The sequence below is a fragment of the Echeneis naucrates genome, chromosome 17 (genome assembly GCF_900963305.1).
Source record: "Echeneis naucrates chromosome 17, fEcheNa1.1, whole genome shotgun sequence".
NCBI lineage: Eukaryota > Metazoa > Chordata > Actinopteri > Carangiformes > Echeneidae > Echeneis > Echeneis naucrates.
Window position 1 is genome coordinate 18,232,958 of NC_042527.1, and position 22,713 is coordinate 18,255,670.

The 22,713-nt window shown below is 42.1% G+C and overlaps 1 protein-coding gene across 2 annotated transcripts in view; it reads right to left on the reverse strand.

Annotated features, from left to right (window-relative positions):
- Positions 1-6,094: 6,094 nt before the first annotated feature.
- st6galnac3 (ST6 (alpha-N-acetyl-neuraminyl-2,3-beta-galactosyl-1,3)-N-acetylgalactosaminide alpha-2,6-sialyltransferase 3) overlaps positions 6,095-22,713 on the reverse strand; it is a 63,447-nt gene continuing 46,828 nt past the window's right edge. For both annotated transcript variants that reach the window (XM_029524664.1, XM_029524665.1), the window contains exons 4-5: positions 12,943-13,050; positions 6,095-10,548 (exon numbers count right to left, since the gene is read on the reverse strand). In XM_029524664.1, the coding sequence (XP_029380524.1) occupies positions 10,359-10,548; positions 12,943-13,050 (298 nt within the window). In that variant the 3' untranslated portion in view covers positions 6,095-10,358. The remainder of the gene's footprint in view (positions 10,549-12,942; positions 13,051-22,713) is intronic.

A 22,713-nucleotide genomic window follows, 5' to 3' on the forward strand; every position in this document is an offset into this window, starting at 1 on the left:
TGAACTTTTAGTAATCTGTTTTTTTTTTTTTTTTATGTTAGTAGCTTTTAGAAACAAAAATTAGTACTATCAATACAATTACTACTCACAACAATGTGGTTTATTGGAGCAGTCTGAGGTGGAGCTGCTGCCGTATACTTGACTCTGTGTGGAAATCTGCAGCGTAATCCAGTAAAATATAGTGCTACAGCTACAGTTGAGCCGTTATAGTTTCTATAGTTTGTAGGTTTTAAAAAAACAGCAAATTATTGGGTTTAATTGAGTTAGAGCTCTGTCAGCGACAGCAGGGGATTGTGGGTGGTTCTGGGGAGCGCCCAGCGGTGGAACAGTGAGTGTGTAACGTGTGAAGCAGAGTGTTACAAGAAAAAAATGTTTACTTCAAGGAATTTTTCGCAGCCGCTGAGCTCTTCACTTGATCCTCACACACCTCGAACGCAGATGACACCTTCCCACAGAGAATCAGACAGAGCCGTCAATCATTCCCATCAGCTGTCACACACACACCAGGACGTCGTCGGCATAAAACTGGAAATTCACTGGAAATGAATAAAACCAACTGGCAGCTGATGTATTTGGGAGAATATAAATAAGCATCGGAAGGGGATGATTGATTGAGATGAGCGAGGGGGAGGCTCTCCAGAGATAAAAAGCTTTTAGAGCAATCCAATTACCTTCAGAGGCTTGGAAACTCCGGGACGGTATAAACTTTTATTATGTGAGAGTTGATGAAAGGATGGGAGGAGACGGTGGTCAATGGGGGACATTAAGTGAGATGTTATTTAGCTTCTGGTCATTTATTCTACAGTCTTCACTCCAGTTGATGCAAAATGCTCTTTCTGCCATTTAAGCGCTCGAATCATTGTGGAAAAACGCACACAGACTCAGGAAGGCTATTGCTCTGCTGACCGTGACAGCACAGAGATGTAATTCGTCTGAACTACGGCTGAAATTAGTCACACTCGAATGTTTTCCTGTTGCCTTAGATAATCTGAAAATTGTTGACATTTAGTGGCAGCCTGTGCACTTCATCCTTCAAACACCGCTGACTCCTGACATGCTCGATATGCTCGGGGAGACTGAAGATGGGAGGATGAGTGACGACTGGAGGAGGTGAATGTAATCAATATAAACATGAGGCAATTAGTGTTGCGCTCATATTTCTTTAGGGAGGTGGGTGTAAAAACGCGGTGAATAAAGTGATATCTGCTCCACATGAGTCATTAATGAAGCACCGGGGCGACTACAGGGATATATTGTTAAAGAGCTTTTAAGAAACCTGCATGGAATTAATTAAACCATAACACTCTCCTCCGTCTTTCATAAACTTTATCACACTGGAGAAGTTATTAGATGTGGAAAATAAAACATGGCTGCTGTCTCCCTCTTTCTGCCGCGGGGAAAGTTTCTGAAAACTGTGAAATGCAGCAATTAAAAGGATCTGGCTGCAGGAGGCCGAGTCCCGCGCCAAGTGGACCGGACGGAGGCCAGGAAGTACGATGCGGGCGCTCATTTCATCCACAGCCATCATGAAAAAACTGGAAAACGAGCGGAGACGGGGATGAAAACATTTCAAAAAGGTGCAAGCAAAAAAAACAAACCAACCAGCATGTACACAGCTGGAGATCAAGCTGGGGGGGAAGCTGGCTGACTCAGCGGCACTTTTGATTCGATGTGCACAACTGATGAATCGTCTGCATCTGTCAACAAACAACAACAAAATGATCATTAGTGCAACGCAGTGAAGAAAATAAAACATGAAAGACACCAGTTTTCATTCAGGAGCGCAGACAGACGACTCGGACCGAATGAAAAGTGAGAAACGCGGCTAATTAGCTTCAATCATTTGAGAGCAGCACAGCAAGGTGGCTAAACTGCAGCCAAGTGCGAGCCTGAAGCACAAAACCAGGAAGAATCTGTATTTTTCTTCATGTGACACCAAAATCAATAATGTAAACAGGATGACAGTATCATGGATTTTTTTTTTTGTTCTGCAGCTGCAATCGCTCGGCTTGATGAATGCCAAATCTTTACTCGACTGAGGCTGAAATGCTGAATACAACAAACCACATGCAGGGACTTCACTTTTTAATACCAACTATGTAAGAAACACACAACGGAAAGGGAGGCAACACTTTCTACAAGCGTTTGTGTCTCGACCGCTACTTTGATTATGATTTAGACATATTGTCATTTAGGAGCCAAAACTTTGTTCACAAATGTGCTTGTCCTTCGGCTCATTGTCAAGAATTAAGAGTTTAAAGCATAAATATACACACAAATATATGCTGTGTGCTAGCTAGGAGTTTTGTTTGATTATCACTACGTTTTAAAAAAATGTTTCTTTTGGTATCTCTTACCTCAGAAGTTGTTTCCATCTGCTTTTCCTTTTAACCGCCTTCTGGCGTGAGCTCCATATACATCATTACAGACGTCGATCTCTTTAATTAATTCTCAGCAATGAGGGCTGTTTCTCTTTTTAATGTGAGCGCCTGAAGGGGTTCAGAAAACGTGGCTGCTATGAGGTACAGCCATGTCCCGTCAAACTAGCGCTCCATCCCAAAGCCGTATGACGAACACGCTGGGCCTGATGGAGAGCAGTATCAAAGGAAAAGCTACCTACCTGGAAAAGTAAAGTGGTTGTCTGGAGGCTGAAATGCTAATTGCTTATGAAATGCTAATCATCAGCGGAACTTATTTTGTGTATTAAAAGCCGACTTTCCAAAAATGGAGCAGGTGGTTTGTCAGGCAATAATTGGAGGGAACGCGGAGGCTGACCTTGAGTCGAGCCGAGCACACGGCTGATACGTGACGCCAGCAGAGCTCAGGAAAGTCCCGAGAATCACACCAGGGAAAAGGAGAGACCATTATTTTTTGGAGAGCGTGGAGTGGAGTTTAGAGAAAAGCGGAATATAAAGACAAGCACAGAAGTCGGCAGCTCCGTCTGGTCCATCTCGGCTTCTTATCCAGTTTTCAGAGAATAAACCGAGCTCAGTCTGTCTCAGCACCTTTTTCCTGACATACTGAACACGTTGTGAAACTGTTAGTTTGTAATTCTGAATGTTGGAATAAAGGTCCCTGATCACAGCTGGCCCTGGCCTGGACCTTTAATGCTGTTTTTATAATTGTGTCCCATTTTAGCAGGAGCGGCCTTCAAAGGTTCAAACTGAGACGGCGTGGTCCGTGGAGGATTTTCGCCGTGCGTCACCAGCTGTTCCCGCCCTAACGGGGCTCTCAAAGCACAGCTCCTGTTGCTTAGCAACTTTCACAACACATTGCTTTTTGCAAAGAGAAAAAAAAAAAATAAATAAAATAAAATAAAATAAAAACCAACAACAGAAAAGCAAGGTTTTCAGGCCCTTGGTAAAACTGCTGCAGCTTTAACTTTTGAACTACAACGACAGACAATATGTACAATTCAAAGTGGACTCTTCGGGCTCTGTTGGGTTTCTTTGCTGCGGCGCACTGAATCTCGAGCCACAAGGGAACCACCTGTGGGAGCCTTGGTTTCTCGGGAAAAGGAGGACACATTTGTCCGCCACATATGGGAGAGGGACATCCTCTTCATGCTGACTGCGACACGAGCAGCCTTCAAACGCAGCCTTGGAAGGATGCGGCCCCTGAATTTAGGACTCAGCTACAGTACACAAGAAATTTAAGTAGGCTACATTGTGATTTTGTATTCAAGAAAGGAAGCTGGGCAAAATGTGCAGTAACTGTTGATTCACCAGGCACACTCAACTGCATTTTAACATTCACAGTTTGTAATATTTTGCTGCTGTGGCAAACTCTTTTTCTTTGTTTCTGGCATGCTGCTGGGCATACAGTAAATACCATCACAGGCGCCACTGATAAATCAACAGAGTGAACAGTTTATATATTAAAATACCACCTTAGAATCAGTGCTGTCGGGAATGGGGATACAGCTGATGTATGTTTGGATACAACTCAATAAGCTTTTAGGGAGACAGCGAACTGAAGTGAGAATGTAAAGAAACATCTTTTTTTTTTTTTTCCTTTGTCTACCTGCTTTAATACCGTTTCCTTCATTCCTTTCATTCTTTAATTGCCATCATTAAGTGTCCGTGAGCGATGATAATTTTACAAATCGAAACACCATCTGGCCCTGGAGAGCACATCCTCTTGCAAATATGTTTCAGAGGTCAAACACTCTGCAAGAACAAATTTGCAAACACTGAACTGAAAAGATTTCCACTTGTCTCATTGACCTTGCTCAGTTCAGCTGTGCACATAACAGAAAACACTAATGGGTGCCAGCTGCCAGATAACCCCCGTCCACCATAAAGCAAAAGTTGGGAAAGTAAACATGGGATCAGGCTGGGATTTAAAATAAGGTCTAACAAAGTGGAGGCCATTTGCATGAAAACGATTCAGGTAGACTGAAAACTTCTGGTGTTTTTTTTTTTTTTTCTCCCCCTCTTTCCAACGGCTCATTAGTCTCCCTGTTGTTGTGAGCTCGTGCAAATTACATTATGTCCATTACTCCCATGGCTCAGACACGGCGCTCCCTGTACGACTCCACCCAACACTTCTGAGAAATGAATGGCCTCCGGAGCTGCGCTCGAAGCTATTTAGTTATTAGTTAATGCATCAGCCATGTCGCTGTACTGTCTGAGGCTTTCATAAAGAAGACTAGTCAGCTCAGCACACGGATGCTCTGCACCGGAAGATAAAGTTAGCACAGTGTTCAGCATTTTGAGCGGAAAGGAGCAGAAGTGTTTGTTTTTCTGCGTTCATGTTCAGACGGATGTGACTGAGTCGACCCTGCAGCGCCGAAGACGCTGTGCTGCTGTTGGTCAGCTCGAGCAGACAACTCAAACTGTCTATTAATTAAACTAAAGCCAAAGGGGTTGGAACAGCAAGCAGACCTGCTCGCTCTGTGCTGCGGAGCATTTCGATAAATGCCACTAAACTTGGAGACCTCCTGAGAACGGGCACTAATAATAGCAGGCTGCGTTTCTTCCATATGAGGGAAGGAAAGAAAAAAAAAAAAAAAGCAGATACACTAAACAAAGTCCAGCTCCATTCAGTTTAGGATGAAAGTGTTGGGCATCAGGGCTCGGCTCCACCAACACTGTGATAACGCTCCTGTAAACTCCTGGGCTGGGATTATCTGGGCTCAGAAAACTGCAATTTCTATGCACACATCCTGAAAAACGCTCCCATGATATGTTTTGAAGGAAACACAACTGCTGCGTGCTGCAAAAACTCACTGGCAATGTAAGTTCCTGTCAAAAAAGCGTGAAATGTTTCTACCTCACACAGAAAAACATCCAAGTCAAAAAGTAGCGATGTTTAATTCTAAATTCTGCCCATCATGGAAAAAAATAATATGGGTGGCATCTTTACATTTGACAAACCATACAGACCTTTGTTGGGTGGGAAAGGGATGGAAATTCTTTTTTAAAGTTTTTATGTGTTGACTGAATCTTGTCTTTGAAAAAAAAAACAACAAACAAACAAACAAACAAAAAACACATCTCTGTTTTATGAGCTCACAAATTCATGAAGGTGCAGCACTAAATGCCTCCAAACTTTATTTTTTAATGTCCCATAAAAAGAATGAATGTAGGTATTATTATTTCAAAGTCATGTTTATTCATGCAGGTTACATTAATACCAAGACTCCAGAGGAGTCGTGAGCTCCGCCGACGCTTTAATAATCTCATGAGACACCGTGTTTGAGACGGCAGCTCAGCTCGGGCTCCATTTATAAAATATGACGACGTTTCATTCTGATGCTGCGCAGTTTTTTGTTTTTTTTTTTATGAAAAGGAACTTAATCGTACTATGTAAGGGGTTTTAGATTGTCTTTAATCCCCACAGTGAATAAAAGACAGAAGACAGAATCCACATCGGAAAAAATAAGGACGCTCACAATATATCTAATTTTAGCTAATGTAGACAGCAAGTGACAGAATAATACAGATACTCACTATTTATTTCTCAACAAAACACACATTTCGACAACCTGCAATAACCCATGCAGCATTTGGATGTTATTTTACCACCAACTGGTGTGTGTTAGCTGTGTTAGCAAAAGAACAAACACAAAAAAAAAACAAAACCCCAAAACAAAACACACATCTCTCTCATTGCAACAATTTTTGTGTTATATTACATTCAATGTAACGCAAACACACTGTAAGTTATACATTTCACAAGGACACTTGACCTGAAAATGGAAAAAACGGGAAAGTGCTTTAAAAAAAACACAAAAATCATAGTAAGACATGCACACAAGTAGAGAGAGGAGAGATCAAGTGAAGTCCCCCCCCCCCAAAAAAAAAAAAAAAAAAAAAAAAAAACTACGACAACAACAACAAAAAAGAAGTACAACAGTCAGGAGGGAGTGTCCAATGCTACAAGGTGACCTGAATAGGTTCCGACCTGGAGTCAGACAATCAAAGGCTCTTTAAAATCTGCAAAGTCACCTCCACTGATGTCAGCAGGAAAAGAAGCCTAAATACTGAGAGTGTTTCAAACAGTAGGATTCATGAAGTTCTCACCTTCATCCGCTGACCGCGAAACCCTTTTAATCAGTGTTTTCATTTTCTAAAGTCAAAGTGACCTTCAGTTTTCTTTTTAACTTTCCATTACACTGACTGTACGAACAGTCGGAGCTCATTTCACATCTGTTGTCAAACAGCTAAGGATGAGTTTTTTTTAATGCGCCTTATTTGTGTTTAAACAGCGAGGTGCTTCAGGATGGAGGAAGGCTGAAACTCCAGAGCTCAGGACATGAAATAAAACCAGTTGATAGTAAATTAAGGGTAAAAGCAAATGTGCCAATGTTTGATATGAACAAGAATATTCATGGTATTAAAGGAATAATTAAAAAAAGGGGGGATCGTCCTTTAGGCTGCATGCTGATCTGCCAGAAAAGTTGGACACCTCTGAATAAATATAAAGCCACAGCCAAATATGAGCTCTGAAAATTAAAAGTGACATATTTCTCTAGCTTTTCTTTTGCCTCCCACTATCCACACTTTAATTCATATTGTGTCTACACTGCCCTTCCTCTGAGCCAGCAAGTGATTCATGGGCGCCTACAAGAGGGTGCACTCTCCATAATATTCAGTATAACACATTCGTGGGCATTCGTGCAGGGTGTTCTGACTGAGAACAATGGAGTGTTTGTTGATCAGAAAATAACTGAGTGCACAGCCTGAAGCAGCAGAAAATGTTGGCAACATGCAACCTGCAGCAAAAAAAGAGGGGGGGAAAAAAAATAGATAAATAAAAAATAAAAAATCTACCGCATCAACAAAAAATAAAATCAACTATTATCTGAAAAAATAGGTGAAGAGAAGAAAAGGCGCTCTTCTTCCAGTTGCAGGTAAACAGTTAAAAAAAGAAAATAATAACTTAAAAATCAGATCACGGTGACAAAACACGGCTCCCAGCTAAAGTTAATATCTCATCCCGGCGCCAAGTGCTTTACAATTTATGGGATGTTCTGTACAGTAGAGGTAAAACTGATTGGTGGAAAGCTGCCAGATGACTTCACAATCACAGGCTGAGTGTAGAAAAGCTGTTCGTTCATCATCTAACGTGCACGGGCATGCTGCAGGAACTCACGCGTCAGCATCAGCGTTGTTTCAAACTGCTTCCCCGAGCAGGAATTAAAAAGCAAAAACTCTGAGACATCTCTGTTTTGGAGACGTCACGTGGCTGACATTCTGACGCGCAGCTGCTGGGACAGAATGACTCTCGAGCTCGCGCCGTCCCAGAGGGAATCTGACCTCTCACCCTTCCCGTGTTCTGGTCGCCTCCCGTCCGCTGAGCTACACCGGGAGGAATTCAAAAGAGGCCATTTTTACATTTTGCTGATGCTCTTGTCAGCCAGGTCGACTCACAGTGAACGACAAGGTGAAATTGAGTTGTAGTACTACTGACTACTGAGTTGTAGGACGGTGTCTTGCTACTTTGTTTGGAAAACAGGGGAGAGATCAGAGTTTCCTTCCCCTCGTGCAAAAACAGACAAACGTGTTTCCGAATGCGAAGCTGATACGAACTAAAACTCTTTTGGTGAAAAAAGGTTGAGATGTCTGAGATGAAACTGACACAAGCACCTTCTCTCCGGTCACGAGGATGCAAATGGTGATATGCAAGCTGTGCAAGAACGTTACTCGTCGGGGAAAAAGTCGAACGACAACAGCTACAGCCAAATTTAAGATTAGTGTCCAGAACCAAAACGACGACGCTCCGAAAATTAAAAACTGAACGTGCGTGATGGCTTTTGAAGCACGATGACCTGCTGAAGCGGAAACATAATGAATGAACAACAAACAGCACGTGACGGGCTCCTGTTCGAATGGGAGGAGATTTTCACATTGAAATGAATTCTTTATAATTCATTATTTTGTGAACATTGTGTAGCTTCCTGTTGGGGCAGTTTTGTTGACGGTAAAAAATTAATGGAAAAATTCTTGTTGCAGAGAATGTTTTCTTTTTTTTTATCTCTTTCAAAACCATATGTCGCTTTGAAGGTTGGACCTGTTTCACAGTGAAATGTAGTCAGTGAAGTGAAACTTGTGTTTGGAGGTAAAAACTGCAGCAGAGAAACGTAGCCCCGTTGTCATTTTGAGTTTCTTTTTTATCTTGTCTTTTAAAAAGTATCAAACCTTCATTCTCAAGGTCAAAAATGGACTTTCATGCTTCACTGTAGCTGAGTTTCATCACCCCTTCCTTTCCCGTAAATCACCACATGAATGTTTACACTGACCTGTTGGGGTTTCAGCTCGTTGCAGCAGAAGCTGGATCGTGATGCTCAGCTACAGTACGAAAGAGTCACCAGAGACCCCGGCCATCACGTTTCCTAAATTAGAAGTCTTTGAATACTTCCAGTCCCCCGCCTTCCTCCTGCGGGCTGCCATTCTGACCGGTACACTAATCACAGTGTCTCAGCCTTCCCCAGCTACGGGCCGACCTACACACCCCGACACTCTGCTGATTATTCGTCACTGTCCCGGAACAGATGCATTCACATGTAATGGCCTGAACCAGGCGAGACGCACGCCAAAGATAAATGGGAAGATGTGTTCAGACAGCGGTTCTGTTCACCGAGAGGCACAAAGCTGGACAAGAAGACGAGCGAGAGAGATAGAAAGAGATAGAAAGAGAGAGAGAGAGAGAGACAGCTTCCCCTGTCGCTATACAATGAACTGCAGAGTACTGTATATTGCAGGCACAAAATGATAATAGAATACAATTAACTTCAAAAGGTTTCACTGCACACATAAATCTCCCCCTCAGCGGGGTCACAAATGATTTCACTCCTTCTGTGAGGATGGGGTTTCTAATTGCACATTGCTCTATATGCTGCTCAAAATTGTCAATGGCACACTGTTAAAGAGCATTAGGAACTTAATTCTGCTGAATAAATAAGCAAATCATCCAGACGTCAAGCCAACACCGAAATATGTCTGTCAAAGTTCAATTTCACAGCATCATATATATAAAACAAAAAGCTGACATCTGTAAGTTGTGTGACTCAACACACACTGTAACAACCGAGCATCGAAATGAAAAAGCAGGTTTAGATTTACACCTCTGGTACGACTGAAATCTGCTTTCTGCTTGCTCTTGTTTTTCTTTTTCAAATGACCTTGTTTGTTGAAGTGTCTTTAAACAGAGCAGAGAAAACTGAATCTGACAGAGCATCTGCCTTCAATATTCCCTCAGTCAAAGACGAAGGCCTGAATTATACTCATCATAGATAAATTACAGCCTGACAGAGGAGAGCCCTGGCGTGGAAACGGAGCCGTTTCATCAGACGCTTCTCTTCGGCCTGCAAAAGAAAATTTGAATTCAGCCGTTGAGCCGCAGAGTGCCTGCAGACGTCTGCAGCTGCGGTGGTCACCGCTAGCTGATGGATGGTGGTGTCTCCTTTGTGTTGCGTTGCTTTCTCCTTCTTTCGTGACATCTTCAAGTCATCCTTTGCTAAACTCACAGAGCAGCGATTGGCTGGATCAGTCAGCGTGGAGCAGCGCGCGGTGCGCCACACTCAGCTTCAAATCCGGGAGAAAAAGTCTTCAATGTCAAGAAGCAGGAGATATGATTCAGAGGTCCAGGTTGTTCAAACCTTAATGGAAATTAGTCTGATTGAGAGGCCATTGTCGAATGAACAAGTGCCTGGATTTTGGAGGCAGCAGGACTTGACTGCCTGCCAGGTTTCTGATACGAAGATGTGGTTGAATTTGTGCACATTAGAGGAGACCTTTTCTGTCAGTGTTGAAAGTGTGCTGGTCTTTGAATGATAACGACAAAGATGATGATGATGAGGATGATGAGGATGATGAGGATGACGTGGTATTTGAACTCTGCTTCAGCCAGGGTCATGACAGCTGCCACGGCGGGTTGAAGAACTTGATGGCGTGAGTCTTGGCCCACTTGGCGAACACAGATTTCTCCGTGATGAAGCGATGTCCGCCGTAGGGGGCGCTCTCATGGAGCAGATACTCGGCACACTCGTCCCGGCTGCCGGCCTCGTAGTAGTGGTAAGGCACCTTTCTGTAGCCCTCTGTCCTGAGGTGGCGAAAGGAAGGGAAAGAGAGAATGACTCAATGACTCAAACAGGTTTATTGCAGGGAAAAGCTTTTTGTGACTCCGAGTGGAGCAGTGGGAAATCTGGGAGGTCAACAATGGTTAAGCAGGTAGAGAAGTCTGAAAATGGAAAAAATCTTAGAAAGAAATTAACTCTCAGACCTCAGCAGCTCACGCCTTGGCCTCTGAGTTGCATCGTGGGTAATGGCAGCATCAGGTTTTGGCAAGGAAAAAGATTGGATCCTTTTTTTTTTTAAAACTGTCTGTGCAGAGTTTGTTATAAGAGTGACATTGGTTTTAAACCTTCAGACTCCTTTTTATTTATAAATGTGGTCCCATGGAAACTACAAATATGAAAAAAAATAAAAAAAAAATAAAAAAAAAATATGGTTGTGCAATTCTGCATAGTAACAATAAAGACAATAAAAAATAGATCTACCTGTCCAAACATTCTGACCAAATGTTCGATGCTTCCATTTTCCATTTTCAAACTAAACTTCGTGTCCAAAAAAAAAAAAAAGGAAATACAAAAAAACTAAATCACATGATAACATGGTTTGTGTTATTCCAGGTGACACGGTTGCATCATTTGGGCTGAAATGACTTTCGCTGGCTGGTCACATTGAGTTCTCTTCTTACTGTAATTTACATTTTGACAGTTTTGGAAACTTTAAAGATGTACATACATGAAACTTACAAGACAAAATTTACTGGAATATTGTTGTAGCAACATTATTGAAATATATTTGTAATTGTGATGCATTTGAAAAAAAAAAAAAAGAAGTCAGACAGTTTTGGCCAATTCTTGTGTGTCCTTGGCTCTCTGTCTCTGTCTGTGGTTGTGATTGACTCAGCTTTATGAACTATTATATGAAATAATGAGGAAAGTAAATTACTAAACTATTAAACTGAAGATCCTTCAGGAGAGTGTTCAGCAATTTGAAATGGAGCTGCCTGGGGCAAAATTCTCCACTCAGCAGGTTCTTTCATTTTGAAAGTCGCTGTTGGCAGCCAGAAGAAGAAGAAATTCAATAAATACTTTTTTGTAACTAAACTGCATTTATTTGTAAAACATCACGATGAGATTAATTTCTATACTGAGCCAAAGTGAACGTGAACACCGAGTAGTGTGCAGCGGCAGAATTAAAGCCTTTCTGACCTGAATTTCATTACAGCTTGCTCCATTTCCAGTTTTCGTCTTACAAATGTTAAATAGAACAGAATAAAAAAAAAAAATGGTGCAGTGAAATCAATTCTTTGTGCATTCTCCAGTTGGTTTCCAATAGCCAGCTTTAGCTTCGTGAGAGGTTGACTTATCCAGAGACCGTTTCATTGGGGGGGGGGGTGAACACAGACAGAAGAGAAACAGCCATCACAACAGCCAGCCAGTGAGTCTACACAGAGCGGGAAACTGTGGCTGTCTGCCAGCACACAGTAATTCACAGCCCAATCACTGCCTCTCCTCTCTTTTTCTCACACAGCGGTTTGCACCCACGTTCACAAATAAATTCAATTTCACCCTCTCTGCAGCACCTGTTGAAATCTCATTATGACACAACTGCTGAGGTCAATTCTGACTAAACCCTCGAATGCTGTCACACAAAACATCGGTTCCTGAGTTGTACTGTAACACCGGGCTGCCGGCGCTACTTTGTGTGACACTAAATTGTCCATTCTGAAACACAATATCCACCTGTCTCACGTGAAGGGAGGAAATAAGTGAGTCAGAGGCGGGCAGCGGGGAGAATGTCAGTCCTCAACCGTCTGGCTGAATCATATAATCCTCCACGCTGGTTAAATGATCTCTCTTTTCTGCTGTACGTCTGGGGGTGTGTCCTGCTGCGCGGAGGGAACACAGAGCGGCTAAAAGGCGGGATTTCCACCATGCATTAGGCAAAACTGTTTGATTCGGGAGATTGCGAGAGCTCAGGTTGAGTCGCAAGAGGTGGTGTGGGAGACGTCGGGAGGGGGAAGGGAGACGACTGAAGCCTGAGCAGCTGTGTTGTTGTCATCCCTCCTATGGCCACGCAGCCAGACGGTAAATCACCGAGCCAAGAGTCAGAAAGAAGATGACAGGCCAACACACAAATAACATTTTAAGCAGAAGAAGAATGAGCACCCCCCCCAGCCACCGACAGCAATGGAGGCTCTGCAGCCTGCTGGGTTTTCTAGGCAGAAAAGCATAATGGCATTCACGGCACAGGGAACCCAATATGGTTTCATGCATTAAAATTCAGCCATTAAATCCAAACTGAGGAAATGGAAATGTATTCCAGCAGGCCGCAGTTAAGGGAGGCTGAGATTGGCCAGAGCTGTTACGAACGCAAATCAAGTCTGTGTGCATTTTTGGATGCGGGGGGGCGGGGGGGTTCTTACTTGCAGTATGTGTCATTTATCATGCCGTAGATATGAATCTCTTTGCACATGTCCATGGCCAGGATGAGGGTGAACCAGCCGGTGCTGAGGTAGGAGCCGGACTGGATCCTGCAAACACACAAGTACAGACATTCGGCTGTAAAACTCATTTCATTGAAAAGGCATTACCATAAAAACACCGCAGAGTTTCCAGGATGCTGTTTTCTGACCTCTGTGCTCTTCAATCTGCTCTGATCTGAGAATTCAAACTATTCAAACACGTGTTTTTGTGGAAGGCAGCTCTGGGTACCACACCCAAGTAGGGATCAATAATAAAAATTGAAATGTAACTGTTTCTGCAGAAGAGAAGGGCAGCCCTCAGAATTTTAACCATGTATCTGTCATACTCTAAGGTGTGACATTAGCAATTTCTCTCATTGTAAGTCCCATTTACAATTAGATCATTCCATTTACGTCCATGAATTTTTAAAGTGAGTCTCTGCATTAAGACAAAGTGTAACATTCCCTCTGAGGATCAGAGATTTTAAAAAACGAAAAAGAAGAAAGCTTTGATTATTTTCAAACACACAGCATAGCTGAGATGTGTCGAGGTTTCGCTTAATCCAGACTAATAGCATTTGAAGTGGGTCACCAAGTGAGAAGGGGGGCCCCTTCCCTCCCTCAGGGCCTCGCCTCTCAGCGATGTAAGATGCTATAAGAAGTCTCAGACCATGTATAAATTAAAGAGAGCACACAGCATGATGTTGATAATGATCAGCCACAGAATCAGCACCATTATGGAGGGCCGCATGTGTATGAATGGTTATGAAACACTACTCATTTAGAGTCAACTGAAAACAGAAAAAAAAAAAATAAATAAACTTAAAAAAATAATTGCAAACAGATTAAGAATGGAAGATTATTTTCTTTAATGAGCTGCTGATCATTTTCACAGTTTTGTCTGTAAAAATGCCAGGAATAGTGAAAACTGAGCCAGTATAATTCCCCGCGGCCCCCGAAAGCTTGTTTCGAGCTTGTTTACCTTCAAATGTCACCATGAAATCATATTTTTCTCAGTTTACTTTGTAAGAGCTACAAATTAATCCATCAATTACAAATTGTTAAGAATGAAGTGATAAAAGATGGGAGCTTTGAAAAAAGTTCAGAAAAGACACAGATGAATCTATTAAAAACAGACTAAAAAAATGGAAGTCCACAATAAATTTATAATAAATTCATCGCACAGCCTGTTTGCTCCTCAATGAGACCAAGAAAAATGAAAAGGAAGTAAATAATAAAATAAAAAGTGTCACTAAATTTCACTTTTGATGAATTTATCATTGTGTGTCAGCACCACTGACAGCTCCTGTTTCCAGGATCAGCACCTTGGACAGCGCTCACGGTCGCTCGTCTTTGTAAAATGTTTTCAGTCGGACTCGTTTGTGTTTTTGCTTCAGAGATAAAATCCATTCATTCTCCAGAACCAAGAAGAGGTTAGAGGGAATCTCTGAAGAATAAACATAATTTGTTCCAGCAGAAATATATTTTCTCTGTTCTCATTTTCCAATAATTGCGTGTTGACCCCTCAGACTGATGACAATGAACCACAGTTATGAATTATCCAAATTAGCTACTTTTACAGGGAAGCAGGAGGATGATACACGAACACGAGCCGCTCTGCAGTTGGGGATGTTGTAGATCAGTAAATCTCACTTCATGACAACTTTAACTTTCACTGCTTTCAAAGAGACCATTCACTGAACAAAACTTCTATTTATGTTAGTTTCTCAAATAATATGCAATTAAGAATAATAATTATGAGAAATTATGTAGTTACGTATAATTAAAGCAAAGATAGAAAGATAGCGGGGGTGAGCAGCCGGCTGAAAAAACAGAAACCTAGTACAGATATTTAGCAATATTTTACTCTGCTGTTATTTTTTTTTGAGTTGTTTTCATGCGACAGGAACTTCACATCTATCCACCCGGCTATCTGGTTGCTTCTCTTAAAGACGCTTTATCCACATTTCCAATATTTTTATACAGCTGTATTGCCAATAAATCTTTTCCTAATAACATGTCTTTGTTCTGCTGCTGTTACCAACAGAGACAACAGATCATCTTTGAATCGGTGTCTGAGACGTGGCCCATTAAGACCAACATTCACAACCTGCGGCTAAAATCCTGATTTGAGCTTGTGATTTGGGCTGGAGTTGAAAATGATCACTCAGGCAGGAAGCTGAAAGTGACAGAATATCTTTCCTGATTTGCCTCTGTGTGGGTAACATTATTTTGAGCCAATCAGGAAGCTCCAGCTCATTTATGTGGCTGGCTGGCGATGGACTTAAAAATCAAAAATAAAATCAGTCAGCCAGTGACAGCAGCTGCAGAGCTGGCCTCTCTGTTGTGGGACGTCCACTGGGAGGAAACTGAAGGAGGCCTTATGGATTTGCATCACAGCGCTGTGACAAAAATGTTGCATTTGGGTTTAAAATTTTGACCTTCAATTTAAGTGACCTGCTGTAATTTGTAAAGAGCTCATGTGCTCATGTTCCCGAGTCGAACTGAAAGTGTAAATACTCTACATTTTTAGCTTTCATTCATTTGGACGGGATTATTGATGGATCGATAAAGTGGAAGGATTGAAGACGGACCAAGAGACTTTAGAAAAAACACACACTGCAATGGCCTCTTTCATAAAGTGCAGAGCTGCTTCAAAATGTTATGCTAACAAATGCATCATTAAATGCAAGGAGGTCACATTTTAACACCGGAGAAAGATTTACATATCGTATGTTCCACATTTTTACATATCGCAGTTCGTGGTGGTGTCGGTAAATAACGAGCAGGTGGGGGTCGTACAAGGACACTCAGACAAGGCAAAGCTGTTCAGCTGTTGTTTGAGGGAATGAACCTGTGAACTTTCAGATGACGGACCGTCTCTGAACACATGACCACCTTTCTTAGCGTTGTTTTTTCTCTTCGTAAAGTAAATTTGTCTCTTTCTGCATCATTCAGAAACACTAAGTGGCACCACTTTCATCCTGCACATCCTGTTGACCTTTTTCTTTTTTTAAATGGACTTTTCCTCTACTATGTTATTTCTTGGCTTGATATTTAGAAGCAGCTCTAACAGCCTCCAAGAATTATCGCTAAACTCAAAACAATTCCTCTGTGAAGCTCATTGTTTTGGGCGTTTGGCTACGCTCACAGTGTGTTCTTCCAAACAGCCTTAAAGTCCAGAGTGGACTTGCACTAAATAGTACACAGTTATTTTATACGAGTGTTTGTATCTAATGAGTCAGATTGAACCAGCAGAGACCAAAACTCAAGCTATTTATAAGCTATTAAAAGAAAGCGAACTTCATTATCAACAGCTGTTTGTTTAATCCTTCACTCATCAAGGCCTATTTCTAAAAGTTATTCCCTACCTCAATCACATCTTTACATTTTACAGCTAGTTCATTTGAGCCCAGCACTGTCTGACGCTGACTCACTGTAGCCTCCTTCCTGCCTGAAGATGTTCAGATGCTGCTCAGAGGAGCGTATTAAAACCTCCTGTGGACAAAATGACAGCTGAAGTTTTTGTCTCGTAACAATCATGCCGCCGAGTTTCTCCACCGAAGTAATGAAATATTCTGATTCTGTTCAGCAAAAGCCAAAATGAACCCCCTTTAGGGTGAAATTGGCGTTAGTTTTATTTGAATATCTGTCTGTATTTGAACAGCACAATAGAACATTCCAGACTAAAAAGACGACATGACCTCAGAAGGCTAAGATGCCATCTCTATACAACACAACATCTGACCAAACATTTTTTGGTCAAATGTTGTTCCTTCAGTGAATAAACAAATACAGTGGAGCTCACTCCAAACCCACCAGTGTGGAAACATGAAGACGGAGCAGAAACAAGTTGAAATTAATTTAGAAACTAATCAGTGAACTACATTAACTCAAGACACTTAAGACGTCATTACCGTAAAGTACGAGTTGAAGGCAGTGAGTTTGGAACCTCGCGCACACACGCATGGACACACACATGGACACCGGGGTTACAGGGAGGTGAAATTACCAAAAAAAAAAAAAAAAAAAAGCAATTTGTTGAAATAAGGGAGTGGAGGAGCACAGACGGGAAATGGGACATTATCAGTGATACACAGCTCGGCACCTCTCAGCTGTCAGAGCTGTCAACACATGACTCTGCATTATTCATTAGCCATTTGCCACTCCAGAAGTAGACACACAGCCTCTCAAACACAAACACAGGCACACATTCATAATGCAAAAAAAAAAGTCCCTTGGTGGGATAAACACATTAGGGTGGGATCTGCTGACCTGATAACTAACATTACAAAGCAGGAAGTGCGGAGAAGTCGTGGACTACAGCAGGCGATGTGTTTACCTATGACAATTTGTAAAGGGGCAACTTTGCAGAAGGGTTGCTGTTATTGCATTGCCAATTTAAAAAAGAGATAAGACATAGTGTGAGATGACAAACAACACCCGCAGCCTGAGGACTGAGGGAATGCAATTTGCTTGTTTTGTTAAAGCAGGAAAACACAGCCTTTTACTCAAAGGCGGCAAACAAAGGTGTCATGAGGTCTGGCTCGACGCTGCCTGGCTCTTTACCAAGTCTCTGTTACCGGAAAAAATGAAACATGATAAATCGTGTTTGGCCACAAACAGTGCCGGATACCAACAGGTAAAGAAAAAGCATGTTAAATCCATTTTTTTTTGGTCTTACCGATGCTGAGATAAGTGGGGCAGGAGTGATTGTGACTGACGTGCTAGGACACTGCAGTGCTACTGGCACTGGGAAGTGACGAGTGTTTGAGAAATGAAGTCAGACACTCTGAACGAGGTCTAAGTAAATAATCCCCTAAATCTGACTGAGCTGGAGCTTGTTGTGCTTTACCTGCCGAGCGCCAGAGGCTAAGGAGCGGTGGAAAACTGCCCAGGATGAGTGAGAGGCTCCTCCGCTGCCGAATCTGTTCAATAACTCGTAGTTGACATTCACATCCGGAGACACGTCCATGTGTGTGAGAAAATCCGCACTGGCGAGCGGTTTAGTTGAATTGTGCTTCATAATACCTCTGCAGCTGCACAAATATGATACGACACCTGTCAGAAACACTTAGTGGAATATAACCCGGCTCTGTTGTGATAAGTCGATCCTCCGTCTGCAAGGAAATCATCTCAGCTGTGATACGGTTTAAGAAAGTCGCACCAAACTAAGTGACGATGCTAAAGTAGACAAATCCAAATATTCCTTTAATCACAGCAGGAACTCTGAGTTTGACGGGTCAATGTTGATCTAAAGATTTTAATTCCACAGATAAAGTTGTCAAACTGTTTGACATTGTGATGCTTATTAGCTTTCTTGCTGAGAGTTAGACAAACAGACCGACACGAACATTAAATGTGTTGCTGATGATCTCAGCTCAGCATAAAGGTTGGAAACAGCTAGCGTGGCTGGGAAGAACAAAAACAGGAGAATCTGCCTGTAAAGCTCAGTGAGAAATGTTCATCTGTTTGTTTAAAAGCATGCAAACATATTTCTTTGAAATATTTAACTGTTCTTTTGAGGTGAACAGATTTGGTTCAGTATGGCCATAAATCTTTTTTTTTTTTTCCCCCCTCTCCAGCAGCCGAACAAATCACCTGTCTGAAGTCTGAAGTTTGGATATTTTGAATACATCGTTAATAAACAGATTGAGTTCACGAGCGGCCGGTTAAGACAGACCAGCTGAAGATCCAGATGCTCTCAGCTGAGGGTCGACCAAGAAGAGCTTGACTCACTGTGGATGTTGGATTTAGATTCATCAGGTGTGTGGCTCTGGATTTGAAAATAAGCACCACATCAACTCGATGAATTGATAATACGTCAACTTTGTGTTTACAGCTCATTTTAAATACAGATTGTCGGGTTTGTCTCGTCTAGCTCCACTAAACTGGAGCAATTAGACAGATCTATTAGAGCTTCCAACCTCAAGCTGCCACTGAGTAACACTCTGGCCCTTTGAGACATCTTTTGACTTGCAAATTGGTGCTTGCACAGAATTTTTAATGGTCAACTACTGTTTGGGTGTCTTTTGAATGTATTATTGTCATTGCTGGTGTTGCTTTTGTGCTAAAGAGCAGCGTTCCTTTGACCCAGGCCACCCCACACATCCATCCGCCCGTCGAGCTACTTCAGAAAACATTTCATCCGACCAAACCAAGTCGCCCTTCTTTCTTAGGAGAGAGTGGATATTATGTCACCCACCATTTTCTGTTCATCTCCTCTTCTCTCTTCTGCTGAGAGAACCTGCCCCCCCTCGGGTGCAGCTTAAGTTGTAGAAAGTCTGCGTTTGCACAAGTACTGTCTAAGCACTGCAGAAGAACACAATGTCATTTTGTAGAAGGGTTTCTTCACTACCGGTTTAAAATTCACTGCGCTTCTCCTTCGTACTCCAGCTATGTGATTTTCTTCTCCGGGCAACTTTTAGCCCAAATGCAAAGGGCTGTTTGTTATTAGTTCATTACTCTGTACAAAAATAGGCCACAAGACAAGTCGTGTTTGCCCGGCAGCGGCTTCGGCGTAGAAGAACAACACGTCGTGTCTTCCTGTGTCTTGAACCAGCCGAGGAGCCCCAGAGACAAAACAGTGACAAAATCCAGAGCAGCGCCTCGGGGTGAAAACAGGCTTGCTGAGGCGTTTCTTAATTCTGCCAGGAGGCAATGTGAAGCGCTGGGGGCGGGGGTGACCTCTACAACCTGCGCTATGAAAAAGAATTTACTTCCCTCAAGTTTAGTTTTATTCGCTTCTCCCCAGGTGTGGAAGACAACAGGCTGTCGACACAGGCGTGCTATAGCTTTTATTTTTTAATGTTTTCAGGGTCGAAAGTCGAACACGGTGTTCATTCCTTAAAGCTGAGTTTGTTTGCACGTGTTCTTAGTGGACAAAATAATAAGAACACCTGGTAACGTGATTAAGTTTAACATTTAGTGTCAAATGTTCGCACAGTTCAACTGAAAACTTTTCTCAGGAAATAGTTAATCAAACCAAACATCCACATTGTAAAAGCTGTATTTGATTAACGGAAAAAATGGGCAAACAGAAATGAGTCCACGTGAGAGATATAGATAAATATAACACTGAGGCAGCTAATTTTGGAAAAAAGGTTATTTCTCCTGCTGAGCTGCAGACTACTTCTATCATTCTGCACCAGAGAAGGAAGCTTTTCATTTCCTGTGGGTGTCTGTGTGAATTTCGCTTTCAAGGCCCCGACGACGAAGTTAATAAAATGTTGTATTCAACACAGAAAATGTCTGTAAAATATTAATGCGGGACTGATTACGGACAAGATCCAATGTCAATGATCCAAGAGTCAGCACTTCCACTCTCATGTTCACGGTTATGGGTTCCTTTTGTTTTGTTTGTGTGTAATTTTTTGCTTTTATTCTGTCTGAAGCAAACAGCTCACTGGCTGGTTGGACCGTTTATTTCCCTCTCTTTTCTTTTCATCACAGTTCTTTATGATTTTATGGATGAACTTTTGCGAGCCTCAAGATGAATGTTTTGCTTTTAGTTTGCTCAGACCTCATTCCACTGGGTCAACCACCAAATATTGCAGATTACTCAGCTTTTTCTGGCCCCGTTAACGTCTGATGAAATATGCAGAAAGTTTCCAAGTACAAAAAAAAAAGAAAAAGTGTCATCTTTTGAGTCAAAATTTAACTGACATCTGCTTCACTTATGACATCCTGCGAAACTTTCAGTGCAACTTTATCGGACTCCTTTCCAATTCCTTTTGAATCGGGAAGTGTTTTATCCAAACCCAAGAGCACAGCACAACCTAAAATTCATCCATTCTACAGAAACAGATGTGAGGTAAACCCAGACAAAGCAGAGGAGAGCAGCAAAGTTACTGCAAAACACGCCATGCTTTTCAATTCACCGGCTAAATTTTACAGCTACTGAAGGACGCAGCACCTGACGGCTGAACACCCACGATTCAAATCAACAGGCACAAACAAATCACGTTGCAATCAGCACAGGAGTGAGTCCTTAAGCCAATTATATTCCGCTGAAACTGGAAAGCTTCACTGATGTCAAAGAAAAGAAGCAAAAGAGAAAGCCACGGCTGTTACAGTACCAGGTGGAAACATGTTATTTTAGGCTTATTCAAATTTATGTGTATTTCTATAATCCATGAAGCTGAACTGACCGAAATTTGCTACATCTGCCTTCCGTCTGGATCTCTTTCCTCCTCCAGTATATACTGGAACATAACAATGTACTTGTGGCATTTAAAAATAAATCTGACTCTCTCCTGTGAAATGAACTGGACTTTTGTGTCACAGAGCATCAGTGTTGCTCGTACACTATTAAAAACATCAGTGAGTCACGCTGTCACACTGTGACATGCCCTTTTATTGCGATGAACATGGCCACTGTGGCTCATTTTGAGTTGACCCCGCATTCACCTTCCTGCTGCTGGATGGACTCACTTGAGCTTCAAACGCGTGTTAATGTGCAGCTGAAAACGGTCTTCTGCAGACGCACCATTTCCCCCCTGCTTTAACATTTTATAAAACCTACAGCGCTACGGCTCTTTTTACGACGTCACTGGGCCAGAAATGAAACTGAATATTTCCGAGTGCGTATTAAATATTTACTTTTTCAGTGGGATTAAATGGGTTTGGGGGCTCAGTTATAGACAGAGTGAAGAAGTGCCCACAAGTGCTGAAAGATTATTATTACTGTGTGTTTGCAGGCTTTAATACACACTGATGTTCCCGTGCACACAGACGGCCATGTTGGCTTTACATTACATACAATAAGGCGACTCTTAAGAGCTTTAGGAAATATCCATCCATCCGTCCATTCATTCACTTTTAGGGACCAGTTTAGAAGAAAAGAGTCATCAATAAACTCAAAATTGTTCATAGATATTTTGAATGCCTATGAACGAATTACCTTTGTAAAAAAAAAAAAAAAAAAGGATTTGTTTTGTTGCTTTCTGCATTTTTTCCTCTTATATGTAATCCATTCTTTTCCTGGAGATTAGTTATTCGCACTACTTTTAATCCCCCTGAAAAATTATTTGTTCCTGGGTTTATTTTCACCGCTGTGTTATTTTTTCTCTCTCTCCTACGACCTTTCCTTCACTATTTCCTGCTCACAATCAATCTCCTCTCCACTGTTTTTATCCCCTGCCTACCATTTCTCCTTCTGACCCTTTCAAATCTCTTCTTCCTCCCCTCTCTCTCTCTCTCTGCTGTACTCTCTGTTCTGACCTCTGTTCCCTTCTTTCTCCTCTCCCTCGAGTAAATGGCCTCGTCCTCCTAAGGCAGATGCCAATACGAGCGCAGAGAAAGGACAGAGGGCATAGAGCTGGTAAAAGCGGTCAGAGAAGCTCTGAACTCCCTGCATGGAGACGGCTGCCGCAGTAAACAGCCTGCCGTCGTGACACCGCGCTCACATTTTTTGCATGGAAAATTTTGTAAAGTGAAGCATCCTGAATAATCCCGGCTACAGTTGAGCTCAATGCCACTGCAGTCAAATTGTGTCCAAATTTAGTGATGAAGGAGACCAGGAGGGAGAGGAGAGAGGGCTCAGCGCCAACAAAACCACCATACAATGAAAATACCAAAGTTGAGTAGGAATTTATTCCCTGAAGTGTCCCGGAAAAATGTCAGCGCTTCAAAGTGTGCTACCACAGCCGCCGGTGCTGATAATGATACATTTATTCAGCTACACTATCATCATTACTCGGCCTTTTCTAAATTGAGATCCCACTTAGATTG